The following is a 14,492-nucleotide window of genomic DNA, read 5'->3' as shown; positions in this document are numbered from 1 at the left end:
TGTTTGGCTTACAATTTTAATAGGCCTAGATTTGTGTAGCAGTTGTACTCATAAGAAGGGGAAAAAAGGGGGGAAAAAAAAACTGTAGCCTAAGGTTGGAAAACCTAAGTTTGATGCTCTTTATTGTATTTTTTTGCCTAGTCATTTCTTAAATGAGGAAACTTTGGCAGATAGTTAGCAAGCCTAAGATGAATTATCAGCCTAAAGCTTTAAATTTGGACTTTGAGCAACTTATATTTAAATGGGTTAAATTACAAATTTAATTTTTGAAGTTTTAAGTTTGAGCCTAATAACTTACCTAATAAATTTCTAAACTTTAAAAGTTTTGTGTCTAATAGGTTAGGAGCCGCCTATTGAACTCAAAATAACAAAATTCATGATCTTATTGAATACAAAAGTAAAGTTGAAGAACTTATTTGACATAAAATTGAAAGTTCAAAGATTTATTAGATACGTTATAAAGTTTAGAAACCAAATAGACACAAAGTTGAAATTCGAACACTAACTAACCTACTAGTTGAATAATAAAAAAATAAAAATAAAAGGTTAGAGAACTTAAGTTTATTTTGTATTTGATTTGTGGGTTTGAGACTTATAAAATGACTAGTAAAAGTGTGTATCTTGAAAAGTGAGTAGAATTCCAAGTTCATATGACCATAGGATAAACAGACACCAACATGGGAAAAAATGTACAGCTTGAGATGTGTACCTTTGCTGTGTAGTCTTCATATTATAGGTATGCCATAAAAGTAGGTAATCAGGTAATCAATTCAAATTCCACAAGCTATGTGCCATGTTTAAATAAGCGAAAAATGAAAGGAGATGTGTACCTTTGCTGTGTAGTCTTCATATTATAGGTTCTTCTACTAAAATATCTAATGAACATCCAATCAGTAGCAATAATTAATGTACCTTCAGGGAAAAAAAAAAAAGAATTGTCAGTTTAAGTGAAATAAGATATGAGGATAGACTAAAGAGATATCAGATCCCAAATTCGCTGGTACAAAAATTTTCAATTTTCTATGGTGTCATTATTGAAGAATTGAACAATGATAGCACAATTTTAAAGGCGCCAAATTAGCAGCCGCACATCCATGTTATCAAGCACAATGAAAAGGGACCTGCGTACTTGACACTGAAGGTTGTGGCCTTCTTAGTCATGGGGAATGCCGAGCCAATGGGCAATCAATATGGGCATCTTTCAGCACTAAGCATCTAACCAGTTTCTTCAAGATTAAATAGAAAACAAAAGAACGCTAGTTAATGTATATATTCATAGATATATATGCTAATAATTTCGCATCATCATGACTAGATTGCGACGCAACTGTACTGTGATTCAATATATTAAGACATTTGAGTAAGTGCATGCTTAACTTTTATTTATGAAGTTCAAATGCAGGAATTACTGCTATTATAGGATTTATCCAGACTCTAGTATTGCACTATTGCCTCCTGCCATTCTGAAAGCAGTTTAAAATATATACTATCGACTAAAATATCAAATGTTTAGATCTATCTATAGTCTCACCCCTATGCTAGCGGAACACTATAAAAATTTAAAAAAAAAATGGTTCAAATCTATCTACAGCCCCACCACTATATTTTATTAGCTGAACACTATAAAAAAAAGTAAAAATTACCTGCGGTCTTGCATTGAACTCACTTGATGTTGAAGTCCAGCAATTGGCAAAGTTGCCCTATTTTCACGTATGATATTCACTTTGACAGTCGGTTAGAAGGATATATTTTAAACTAATAATAATATCAATAAAATGACATCAAAATCTTATAATGAGCACAGAGCAGGTAAGGTTTGAGACTAACCATCCAAAGAGCCCGCCGAATACGACAGTGGCCATAAGAAGTTTCACTCAAAATTGATCTCTTGACATGAGAAATTAAGTAGGTCGCAATCATAAATGTAACATATATTTATGCAGTGACTAACGATGTGAACCATAAATGCTTGGTTCAGATGTGCTCATAAAAAAAAAGAGAATTAAGTAACGAATACCGTGGACAATAAAAATACATGAATTCGCTTGTTAATCAATGAAAAATGTGATGTGAACAGATATCACAAAAAAATTTAAGTCACTATCTCACTTTTCTAGCTAGTCATCCATGTTCTTCATGTATTCTTTTGAAAGCTTAGTCTCCATGACAAATTGCTGTTCTTTGATCAAAGAATAGCCTGCTTCAAGAAGGGTGTCCATTGTTTGCTGTTCAACCAAATACAAAAGTCACTCCATGTCTACCTATACTTTAAGTTCAAGTAACTAGACGATGGACATGGAAATAGTGAATGACATACTTCACTGATTCTGTATTAAATAATAAAGAAAAGAGCAGAAGGACTATATATAATTTTCAACTAAAGTAGTAAGTTCTGTTCTGTTCTGTTCGTTCCTTTTAACTTTATGCAAATCCAGACAGTATACTCCAGAAGACTAACAGAAAAAAATCATTATATTACCATTGTGGAACAAATTTACATATATACTTCCTAAATATTCCATAGACGAAAGGTAATTATGTGCAACTAGTCATTTTCGATTCAGAGATAAATAATTGGAATGTCATACAGATCTTCAGAACGAACAAGAAGACGTACGTTTTATTATAACAATTAAAACTTACTGTACAGTGAAGATAGATAATGATCACATTGGTGAAGCGAGGATATAAAATAGTGTGAATATTCATGCTAGACTTCTTTAGAGAGCTACACAGCTTCGCTTCAATGTGATTAAGTATTATTTATTCTATCATACTGACAATTAAGAAAATTTTCATAAATTAACGTGCTATAGAGTACTTTCATTGTGAATACATCAACATTATGTATCTATAAATGTAATATATATATATATATATATATATATAATAGTACCCACGTATTTGTTGATTGATCAGTCGACTAAGTAACTATTGATAACATCAAGCAAATAAAGGACTAGCAGAATAGACAAACCAAATAAGCATGAATTTGGAAATGTTATAGATTGATCACCTCTGGTGGTGTGAATGTAGGAAGCTCTTCATTCTTCCTTCTCTTAAGAAGCTTTTCTCCTAGCTTTTCCATTCCTCCAATATCATCAACCCACTGAAACAAAAAGGGAGTTCAATGTGAAAATATTAAATTATTCAACTTTTCTAATGGATGGAATGGTTCCTAACACCTTCGTTCAATAAATGGTTTATAAGAAACATTGATAGTATCAAGGTCTTACAAATGCCAATGATAATGTTATATACCTTAGAAATGGATGTATCATATGTCCGTGACCTTAGAGCTCCATAAAAATCCAAAGCTGAGAAAAAAGAAAAGGATCAATTTTTAAATGTAAGATAATGATGATACGTTCACAACTTTGCTTTGAAAGTTAAGAATGCTGTACGTTGTGGATATTAGAGTGTCAGAGACAGAAAAATATCGTCCGAGACCTTCTAACCTCCCTCACTCCCCACAAATCATACACCAAAATTTTCCCTGTTTGTGTGAAACATACAATTGTTGGCAGCTATTTACATTTGTGATGAAACAAAAATGCTACATTAAGTATATTGAATTTACAAGATACGACTAAATGAATATAAAGAATTTTCATGGTCATCGTCCAGCACTCCACAAAATACACACAAAAAGAGAGAACGAGAGAGCAAGAGTGACCATGATACTACTTCAGGTTCAACTTGTTGGAATTTATAATTGATCCTCGCTAAGCGAAAAGGAGTCGCTTTCCACAAACTTGTTGGTGGTATCAACCCCAATTTGAAAGCTTTAAAATTGCACAAAAAAGGTTTCTTACCTTGGTTAGGAAACGTGTTTACGATGTCAATGACCTGAGCCCTGGATATCCCATCCTTCTCATACATTCTATGAACAATATTCACTATGTCTTCGCGGTTAGGCTGCCTGTTACCAAATCACATTTTAGAAGAGGGAGGTTTAGCTATAATACTATTTATGACTTGAAAAACAAAAGGAAACAAGAGGGTGAGTATCACAAGTATAGAATGTAACTTATACATTAGGATCCAAACATGATCACAGATCTAAATATATATTATAACTTATACTAGTACAATATATTATAACTTCTTTAAGAAGTTAACAACGTAATAATCTTGAAAACAATTAATTTCATACCAGTAGAATTTTTCCATCCTGCCATCACGAATTAAGGGAGCATAAATAGTTGAAAAATCATTTCCAGTAAGAATGATCGGAATTCTGTTTGTAATATCTGCTTCTCGCCAATCTTGTCCAATGCTAACTCTGTTAGGATTGTCAGCTAGATTCATCAGAGTTCCAGCAACAATTTGATTATTGACTGTCACCTGTGTATTCTCTAGACAAGAACAAAATATAAGCATACTTATTATATATGGTTGAATAAATACTTCAATATATAATATAATCTAATAAAATTGAACTCCAAATGTTAATTTGAATTATCTTTAAAAGAGGTAACAGATGATGCATTAACGTTGTTAATTTGAATTATCTTTAAAAGAGGTAACAGATGATGCATTAACGTTATTTTTATTCACTTTTTTTATAATTTTATGTCTTAAGTAAATATAATCTTACCAAATCTACCAATGCCAGCATCAATGTCATTGATCATCAAACAACTCAACTTCCCCTGAAATGGTCAAGAAAAGTCCCGAAGTCATACATGAATTATTTCTGAATGCATTGAAAATAATTTATAATGAAGAAAAAGTTGGACAGTAGAATTACCAAAAGAGTAAAACAACCATAAAAAAAAAAAAAAAAATACAATTTCAAAACTGATAGTCTGTTTGAAACAAACTTTTGGGCAGCCCTGAATGAAAACATGACCAACTGAACACAGAGTTGTTCAACGGGCACCTAAGTGGTAAGTGCATACACTGCATGGCCTACGAAAACAATAAACGTCTCTCATGTTATGATTTTTATTTATTAAGCATCTATAATATGTTCTTCAACTAATTATGAATCATTTTGCACTTTGCAGTTGCACCTTGTATCACATTATATTCACAAAGAAACTCACAGAAAGTACAAATTATATGAACAAGTAAGAAATACAAAGTAAAGAACGCCAATTCATTTGCACATAAACTTCTAAAAGAATCCAAAAGATCTTTCAAATATGTAAGAGTGAGACCATGATGATAGAGTAGACCACAAAGTGACTAGTGACATTTGACAATTCAAATACAGGTCTGAATAAACACTTCAGATTTGCAAGATCCAATAACATAACTAATGTCAGAAAAACAAAATGATATGAGTCGCATGACCTATGAGAAAGTTCAATCAATAAATAAATGAACAATATGAAAAGTTTAAAATAAGTCACGCAAAAAATAATTGATATTTATAGCTAGTTAAATTAAAACGAACTTATCCAAAGTCCACCTTGTAATATTGTCAGCCGTATTGAAACAGGGGATGTCTTTCCAGAATATATATACTTTTTGTAAGTTTTCCTGTTAATGAGGACATAAAATAATAGAAGGCTCATCAAAAAGCTACTTTCTCGACCTTCCTTCTAATGTTGTCTACACAAATCAATGTTTTTCGCAGAGCAGTTGCAGTCAAATCACTAAATATATAAAAGAACAGACCATAAGGGTGACACTTTCAGCACTAGAATAAGAAGGGATACTCGATAGAAAAATATGGAACATAGAGCATGTAGAACTGCACTTGGCAACATTTATGATTTAACCCAAGACATACATATATCTAGACTGTAAGTGGTAAAGTTTCTAACTTGATTCTGGACCACTTGAGAAGCTGTTCGATAGCGTTCACGTATCAGTTTTCCTGGTTCACCTGTTGATGAAAGTTCACTATTGACATTCCAATTTCCTCTCAAAACATAAATACAAAAGCTACAGACTTGTGCATGCATAGAACCGGATTTTTTGCTCTAGGAACTGACGCACAAACTTTTTCATGCACCAAATAACTGTGTGAGTTGACCAATTCATACGTGTTTTAGTAGAGAGAGATAGAGAGACTACAACTGAGAGAATATTAATCGATATAATTACATAGCTAATTTACAAAAAATATCTAAATAACCTGATTAAAGAATATGAAATGCTTTCACCTTTCAAAATTTTCATTCAAGCTTTTCAAGAGGCCGTAGACTTGGTGAGAAACCTATTCAACTTGACCCACTAATCCACCATCAAGTTAAGGACTAAAAGATTCAAATAAGTCATTTTGGTCCTATCTTACCAGCTCTTTCTGATTCTAATTCTCCAGCAGACATTATCACGGGTTCCACTCCCATAGCCTGGAATATAAGTTCAGTCTGAAATGACTTTCCTTGACCCTTTCCTCCCCAAATACCTGTAATACAAAACATTTATATTTCCAACTACGCACTCATCTCTTATGGAAAAATGTGGAACTGGTCAAGATGAAATTTATCCAGCCTAACCTACAAATCAAAAAAAGAAAAGAAAAAAAAAAAGTTTCTAGCACTATCATGAAGTTAACCATGTCATGATTGATAAGACACTGATTCCATTCTAAAAAGGGAAAACTGATGAAGATTCAAAGCAATGGAATAGACTCCCATTGACACATAAATTGATGAACCTTTCAATAATAGGTTTTCAACATTGTGTTCTATTAATTTTCCTATAAAAGAATTTTGCATTGAAACCAGTAAATTAAATAAATGCATACCTAAGATAAGGGGAACTTTGATATTGAGAAGGTGAACTATGAAGTTCTTCACAATGTGGCATACTGCACAACAACAGAGACCATGTTAACGTGTGTTAACTTAACTGCTACTTGTTTGTACTCATTTCAAGAAAGAAGGTAGAGTCTTCCCGCAAAACTTCTCCGTTTTAAATTCCTAAAGAGAAAAGCACTACCATCACATCTTCATGCTGCATTTCTCTTCCAGTGAGTCAGATTACAACAAAAATACTAGCTTACAATCAGCAGAAAGGCTCATTAGTCCTTTAAGTGGAGTTCAAATATATCATGACGAAAGCTATAGAAGATAGAAAGAGGTCAGACCATCTTATGACCAATTTATAGCATTTAATATGAAATAATGACTTTCTTATCCAACAATGAGGATTTTTGTTGATTTTGTCGTGAATTAAATTGTCATAGAAGTTGTAGTTGATGGTTAAGTGCTTAAAAGAATTCCCTTTCTAAAAACTCAACAAAAAAAGTATCACAAATTAAGATCTGTATTTCAACTGCTGGCAATTTATTCACTGTTATTCTGCAGTTCGCCTACATAAATATATTTGATGAGAGCTTAAAGAACCAAAACACAGCCATAAGTTTCTAAAAGGATATCGAGTACAATACAGAATGAACAAACAATATATACATAGATTGCTGAAAGTGAAGTTGTCATTGATTGGATTTATATAACTAAATTGTTAAGATTTAAATATGACCTTACATCTAATGGCAACTGAATTACTGTTCGAATCTAAAAAGAATGCAACAAATAAAGTGGAGTGCAACACAGATATTAATGAAGTTTATTACTTCTTCAAATGTAATTCACCACATGCCGTTTGTCAATACCAAGATCCAAGGAACTTACCAACTTTATCCTGTCAAAAGAAAAAAAAAAAAAAAACCAATGATAACAAGTGTAAAAAGACAGGTTATTGAGAGATGATCATTTTCAAATAATAACACAAAAGATAGCAGAAACATAAAAAAGAGAAAAAAAAAGTAAGAAGCTGAATGCTACAGACATGTGCATCTAGACCATGAACCAGTGGTGGTAAAATTCACATTTCTTTCCTCGTTGTAATGTTAAAGTTATAAGGCAAATTGCGATTCCAAGTACAGGAATTAAATATTTCAAAATCAAGGAGCACAAGAACAGTGTACATTACACTTACAGGAAGTATCAATTCAACTGAACAATAATGAAGAACAAAGAAAAGGATCGATAATTCAAAAACAAACTGAGGTGGAACGAAGTAGAACGACAAAATTACCATGAAAACAGAAGCAATGTAATAATCTCCTTCATGATTCAAAAAAAAAAAAAAGATGCAACGATTAACCAAGGTGGAAATGTCCCAAGTTCTACTCGAATTTTAACTAAAGTTAACAGGCTCAGTTTGATTCCAAGTACTGGAATTAAATATGTCAAAATCAAGAGCACGAGATTGGTTGACGATGCACTAACTGAAAATATCAATTCAACTGAACAATAAGAACAATAGTGAAGAACAAAGAAGAAGAGTCAATAGCTAAAGAAAACTGATCCCGAACGAGGTAGAACGGGTAAAATTACCATGAAAACAGGGGCAATGTAATAGTCTCCTTGAAGGTGCTCGAACGATCTAGTGACCTTCTGGCGGTAATCAAACACAATGTCCGCTACAAAGAAAATCAACACGAAAACGAAAACATTAACAAAACTGAAACCATAACCACAAAATGAAAAGGAAAAAACAGTGATAAATCGGACACTTACAGTCTCTGCCAAGGAAGTTCCCGGCGAAGAGATCGTCGATGACGCCAGCTCTAGCTCCGACGGCGATGTTCATGTTATCTGCCTCGCTGCCAAGCCTATAGAGATAGTCCTTGCCCTCAGAGTCCTTGGCTTCCCAGGAAGATTTCTCCGACAGCCTCTTCGGCTTCTGCGAAGGCTCGCCGCCCCCGCCGTCGCCTTCACCGGAAACATCCTTGCAAGATCGAATGGAGAAGGAACGAATTCGGCTTTTTCGCGCGATAATTGAATTTTTGTAGTGAAAGAGTGAGGGAAGGGAGACGCCGGATATGGCGATAGCCATTTTTGTTCAGCCGAATTCCGCATTTTCGGATTTAAATATGATTTTTTTTTTCTTTTTCTCTCTCTTTAGTTGGATCGATTTATGGATTCGGTTTATGTGGTTTTTAACCGTTTTGTTGAGGCGGGGGGCTTGTTTGGACATCAGAGTTCACTAAACTCCACTGGAATAGCAAACCGAACAACTCCCTGGAATTTATTATTGACAAATGATTAAGCATTTTTTTTCTTCAAAAATCGATTTTAAAAACTATTTTCATAAATATCCATTCAAATTTTAAATAAAAAAAAAGTTTTTTTTTTTTGTTTTAAATTTTAAAGATATTCTTTAAATTTTTTAAAGTTTACCAGCACTATTAAAACTTTTAAAAGATTATGAGTATTTTTTTAGAAAAAAAATGTAAATTAGCTACAATTTTTTTTAATAAAAATACTTATTTAAGTTAAAATAAATACTTAATTTTTATGGGTTGAATTAATAAAGTAATTTACTTCAAAAATTAAACATAATATAACACATCCTTTTACTAAAATTTAGTTTAAATTAAATTAAATTCGTTTAAGAAATTAAATTAAAAACAAAATATGTTAAGAATGAGAAATATAAATAAATTAGAATGGAAGATATTGTATTCTCATTGATATTCATAAGCTTAAATAAAATACAAAATACAAGCCAGCAACTAATGCGTACAAATGAGAAAAATATAAAATAATTAAATATTAAAAATAAAATAAAATATACTATAAATCAAATTATAAATAAAAAATATTAAAATATAATATCTAAGATATATTTATAATATATACTCTAAATATTATATCTCAATCAATAAAATAACGAAGCTCACGAAGCCGCACTCCATAGATGTAATTCTAGAAACCAAACTAATGAAATAAGATCCAACGGCTCCAGCCCACCATTGATCATGGGTTAAGAGTTGGGCTAAATAATGGGTTTCAAACATAATTGTATAATTTATTTTTACTAAATAATGTTAAATAAATAATAATTATTTTCTTTAGGCCATATAGTTAATAAGCATTTGTGCATATATCATATATAATTTTCATTTATTATGGTATTGAATAATACTTATAATTATTTTAAAATGAAGAATAAATTTAAATTAGTTGGACTCAATCTAATCTCATTTTACGGAAAATGAACCAATTCATAAAATTTTTTATTTATTTGATTCAATTCAACTAAATAAAATCATAATTCAATCCATACCATACAAATCTCTCTTGCCGAACGTCGTTCTTGTCAATGTTGTATATCTTTTTTCAGCCTATTCAAGTCCAAACCATTAGGATCCCTTGGTGGTTCTAACCAAGGAGCACATAGATCCCAAAAACGCAGTCTCTCCCTCAAAAATGACTTCTCCAACCGGAGAACGCATTAGATATTTACCTAAACCAGTAGGTCCTTAAGCAGACACAACATTAGCTCCAAGACTTTGGTCTCTAACTAGAAACGTAAATGCTTGAGCTTGAGAAGCTTCAAGTCCAGTCCGCGTTTTGTTTTTTCATTATCATTATTTTGTTTAAATATTTAAAAATAATAATAATAAATAAAGAATGGCCCGTAACGTTCACTTAGTTGGCCATATGTGGGGAACTTTGAGTGGCTCATATTTTAGTGGGAAAATACTAAATAAATTTTTTTAAAAATAATTCCTATACTTTTGCCGACCACGGAGACTAATTTGGTGGGATGGGTGTTGGTCTTTTGAGTGAAATTTTGGATAAAAGTAGGGGTGGATTTGAAAATATCATAACAAGTGGGTAATATTGATCAACCAAAGGGGTCAAATTATAATATTACAAAAAAAACGGGGTAACTTTAGGTTTGTAGAAAAATAATTATTATTTTCTACACTTGGAATATTTTAATTGGTCTACCTTATATCTATATTTTAAAAATCTCAATTTTGTCTTTTCTACCACTACCTAAATCTTCCAAATATATTTTGACATCTTTTTAAAATAATATTTTTAGTTTATGTTTTTTAATAAATTTGAAAAAAGATATTTATTTTGGGTATTTTCTATTTTTAGATATTATTATTATTATTATTAGTTTGTCAAATTAGATAAAAATTAAGTTTTCAAACGACAATGACTGAAATAAAAAGAATACTCAAGTAGGATCATATTTTATCGTGTCATTTTTCTCTTTAAATTAAAATTATTTGAGAATTTATATATGAATTGTTTGAGTTTTATTTATTTTTTACATTTTTTTAATAAAAAATTTAAAAAGATGGCATAAAAATATTTTCTTTGGGAGATTATTTTGAATTGAAGCACGCCTATGTCTCTAAACCCCATTTGTACCTCGAAAGTGCTTTATTAACGATAATTGAATGTGTTTTCTTAACTTTTAGATAAACTCCAAAGATGTTCTCAATTTCATTGTTTCACTAATCCAAATTATAATAAGAAAAGTATTATTGGCAGTATAAGTTTTAGAAACTTATACTCAATCATTGATTTCAAAAAAAAAAAAAATTGAGATTTTTTTAATGATGATATTAACGTCTATTTTACACGTGAAAACGGAATCTAGAAATTTTTAGCCACCAAAATAAATAAATGTAATCGTTAGTTTATATGCATAAAAATATTTGCATACTTGATTTGAAAAATAGCTTAGAACTTGTCAACTATGGCTATATATATATATATTATAGAAAAGGTAAAAAAGAAAAAAAATGCAAGTCAAAAGAAAATGTTTTGAATATATAAGATGGAATGATGCAAACCATTATTCAGTATTACATTATAATTCCCATAAAAATCTAATACAAATTGGGTGAAAATGAATAGCAATCGAAAAAAAATGAATATTTTTTATATTTTAATAGAATTCTTATTACTACCAACATATCAAGAATCATAATTTTCAGAAAATAAAATTATATTTCAAAAAGGAAGTAATTTATATTTTCTCTTAATTATATTTGATTAGGGAAAAAATTGCAGAGAAAAAAAAAATATTTATTTACATTAAAAAAAAAAAAACTATGTAAGATTGAATATTTCTACTCGTAGTCACATCCAGCTACCTCACCGGAAGATCGTCCAAAATTTTAAGTCATCTCACTCAAAGGTCGTACAAAGGTTCAATTCGAAAGCAAATCTAATCTTTACTTTCTGTACTTAATTCTCGACTTTTTCTATTCTCTATGTACTATCGTAAAATGTCATATACCTAAATTCGAAATATCGACATCTATGTATCTCTATTCTTCCTTCAAAATTCCATTTTCAACTTTTTTATAAAGTGCTAGAGATTCGAAAATAAATTATAGACATTCTCTTAAAGATATGATTTTTTTTCTAACCTTTTTCAAAAGACCAAGTAACTAAAAAACCATATCCTTGTAGTTGTCAGGCCATGGAATTCATTCCCTTAAAAACATAAGAAAACATACCCACCACTAATGAACATACTTATCAAATAACATAATTAATACTTTACCCAAACACCTTCCATCTCATAAAGGTTACCACCACATTCCTCTTTCAAAAAAGGAGGGAATTTCAAAACTAAAGAAGAAACAGAACCCATTACAAATTTTAAATTGTAAATTTCTTTTGAAAAGTAATATTTTTTTTTTAGAAATTAGAATAGAATTCGACTCAAAGTTTGCTTGAAAAATAGATTTCTATATCATAGACATTTAAACCCAATTTAAATTACTAATTTATTTTAAAAAATGACTACAGAAAAACATTTTTTTTAAATCATTTCAAATAATATAGCATCATATTTAATCTAGATCCACAATATGATAATTAAAATGAACAAAAAAAAATGAGGGGTTTTTTTTTAAAGATAATGAGGTAAATAAATTTTGATTAAGGAATTACAAGCAATGTATGAGATAAATGGGATGGTTGCTATCTTGAGGCATAGTTTATATATTTGCCAAAATTCAAAGGTGGAGTTTGAGTGGCAGATAGGAGAGGCAAAGGCAATATACTATGCTCAAAGGGAAGGATTTTGACTTCATGAGGGCCCCAACAATCCAACAGACATATTCTTTAGGTCACATCCCTGGTTACCAATTGAACCAAAATTAAAGTGTCTCCCATTAATGAATGGAATCCTTCTACCCATTTCGTTACCTATTCTGCCCTCGCTATCTTTTTTTTATTACCAAATTATCATTCTAATCCTGGTACAATTAACCATACATACACATCGAACTATATAGATATGAGTATCAAATGTTTTATATGACGTTTTTTCTTCTAAACGGTGACAGAAACAATGAACTAATATATGAAGAAAACATGATATATCAGAATATCTATTAAAAACTAAAACAATCGATGAAATATAGTAACACGTGACTTTGGTGTGCTTTAGGACTTTTCCAGTTTTACCCTACCAATAAAATTCCACTTGGTTAAACCCTTTCGTCTTGAAGTCTTTGAACCATTCCCATGTTGTTAGATTCCTTAGTTCCACTTCTTTCTAGTTCCTCATTTGGTAATCCAATCAATGGCCACAGAAAAATTGTTGAAGAATCTGTAACCATTCCTTTGTTAAAAATTATTCTGAGCTAACACTATTTTCAACTCCTAAAGCTATATTCCTTCTTTTTTAATTTGGTTTCTTTTTGTTTACTGTTGATCCAAAAATCTAAGGAGGAGGATGGGGATAGAGAGCTATTGGGTTTAAAGAAAATTCAACCTATAATTGATGATTATATCTCTACTTGTCAATTAATTTATTGGAAGGAATTAGTTTTAAAGACTCAAAAATCAAAATTTGATACCAATAGTAGTTATAGTTTGTCAATTACATCTTTTAAAGCGAGGGATGAAGTTTTATATGAACCATCATTCAAAATTCTTGCACTATCTCTTACGTAAAATGCAACTTCAAATCTTATTTCGATGATGATTTTAGTTATTTTAAAAGGGTAAGATAATTGTGTGGTTTAGTAAAAGGTATTTTTGAGTTATACAAAGAGTGTAATTTTTTAATATAAGATATTTGTAACTTAATCTTACAAAAATATTATCTATTTTTTTAGTGTAAGATATGTGCATGACTTAATGTGATTGGAGATTTTAGATTATTACAAGTGGGGCAAGATTTTATTGGAGAATTTCAATTTTGTAAATACACTTGTGAGTATATGTTTCTTTTCACATATGGATTCAAGGATATTTTTTGGGAAAGATGACCATTGTTAATTTCAAATCATATCTTTTTAGATTTTTAGATTTTACAGTATTAGATGAACTTTAACTGATTTCGATCATCATTTAAAATGTGTAATGGATTTGATATACACTAAAATTTCTTTGGTAAATTTTAATTAATTTAACTTTACTTTTTTTTTTGTAATGTTTGATGGGGGTATTTTAGTCTTTCTACAGTGGAAAGATTCCAAGTGTTGCCTTTTGGCCATTTGTACAATTAAAAAGATTTTTGGGCTTTTTCAAACGCCTATTCAATTCTGTCAACTCTTGCCGTTACCCTTCCCCTTTCTTCAACCCCAAAATTGGAAGTTCCAAGTGAGATGGAAAATGAAATGAATCGTCACTTATGATGTTTTTGTTTTTTCTATTTTCAATTTTTTATTTCCTACTTTCTATTTCTTACTTTTTAACTATTTGGGGAGAAATATATGCAAAAAAAAAAAAAAAAAAAAAATGAAATAA

The 14,492-nt window shown here is 30.5% G+C and overlaps 1 protein-coding gene and 1 long non-coding RNA gene across 2 annotated transcripts in view; both read right to left on the bottom strand.

The window, feature by feature from the left end:
• Positions 1-1,868: 1,868 nt before the first annotated feature.
• Positions 1,869-8,835, bottom strand: LOC111461246 (ribulose bisphosphate carboxylase/oxygenase activase, chloroplastic). Its single transcript, XM_023104768.1, has 12 exons — positions 8,487-8,835; positions 8,304-8,389; positions 7,596-7,605; positions 6,707-6,769; positions 6,251-6,364; positions 5,778-5,839; positions 4,601-4,655; positions 4,157-4,358; positions 3,816-3,922; positions 3,262-3,317; positions 3,017-3,109; positions 1,869-2,225 (listed from the first exon to the last, which is right to left on the bottom strand). The coding sequence occupies exons 1-12, from the start codon at positions 8,803-8,805 to the stop codon at positions 2,118-2,120; spliced, it is 1,275 nt and encodes a 424-aa protein (XP_022960536.1). The 5' UTR covers positions 8,806-8,835; the 3' UTR covers positions 1,869-2,117.
• Positions 8,836-12,662: 3,827 nt separating this feature from the next.
• The window catches only part of LOC111460856, a 9,463-nt gene continuing 7,633 nt past the window's right edge, over positions 12,663-14,492 (bottom strand). The window contains exon 5 of the long non-coding RNA XR_002713476.1: positions 12,663-12,870. This is a non-coding gene — a long non-coding RNA (uncharacterized LOC111460856). The remainder of the gene's footprint in view (positions 12,871-14,492) is intronic.

This window comes from Cucurbita moschata, unplaced genomic scaffold, assembly GCF_002738365.1.
Source record: "Cucurbita moschata cultivar Rifu unplaced genomic scaffold, Cmos_1.0 Cmo_Scf00024, whole genome shotgun sequence".
In the NCBI taxonomy this organism is placed as follows: domain Eukaryota; kingdom Viridiplantae; phylum Streptophyta; class Magnoliopsida; order Cucurbitales; family Cucurbitaceae; genus Cucurbita; species Cucurbita moschata.
The sequence above is the reverse complement of the archived record's forward strand: the minus strand, read 5'-3'. Positions and strand labels throughout refer to the sequence as shown.

Bases quoted from the DNA above. Each gene is read 5' to 3' on its own strand.
- LOC111461246 (XM_023104768.1), bottom strand. From the start codon at position 8,805: ATGGCTATCGCCATATCCGGCGTCTCCCTTCCCTCACTCTTTCACTAC. The intron at 5,840-6,250 runs GTAAGATAGGAC...TTTCATCAACAG, and splicing joins ATTAGAATCAGAAAGAGCTG to GTGAACCAGGAAAACTGATA. The intron at 4,656-5,777 runs GTTAGAAACTTT...TGACCATTTCAG, and splicing joins CTCAAGTGGTCCAGAATCAA to GGGAAGTTGAGTTGTTTGAT.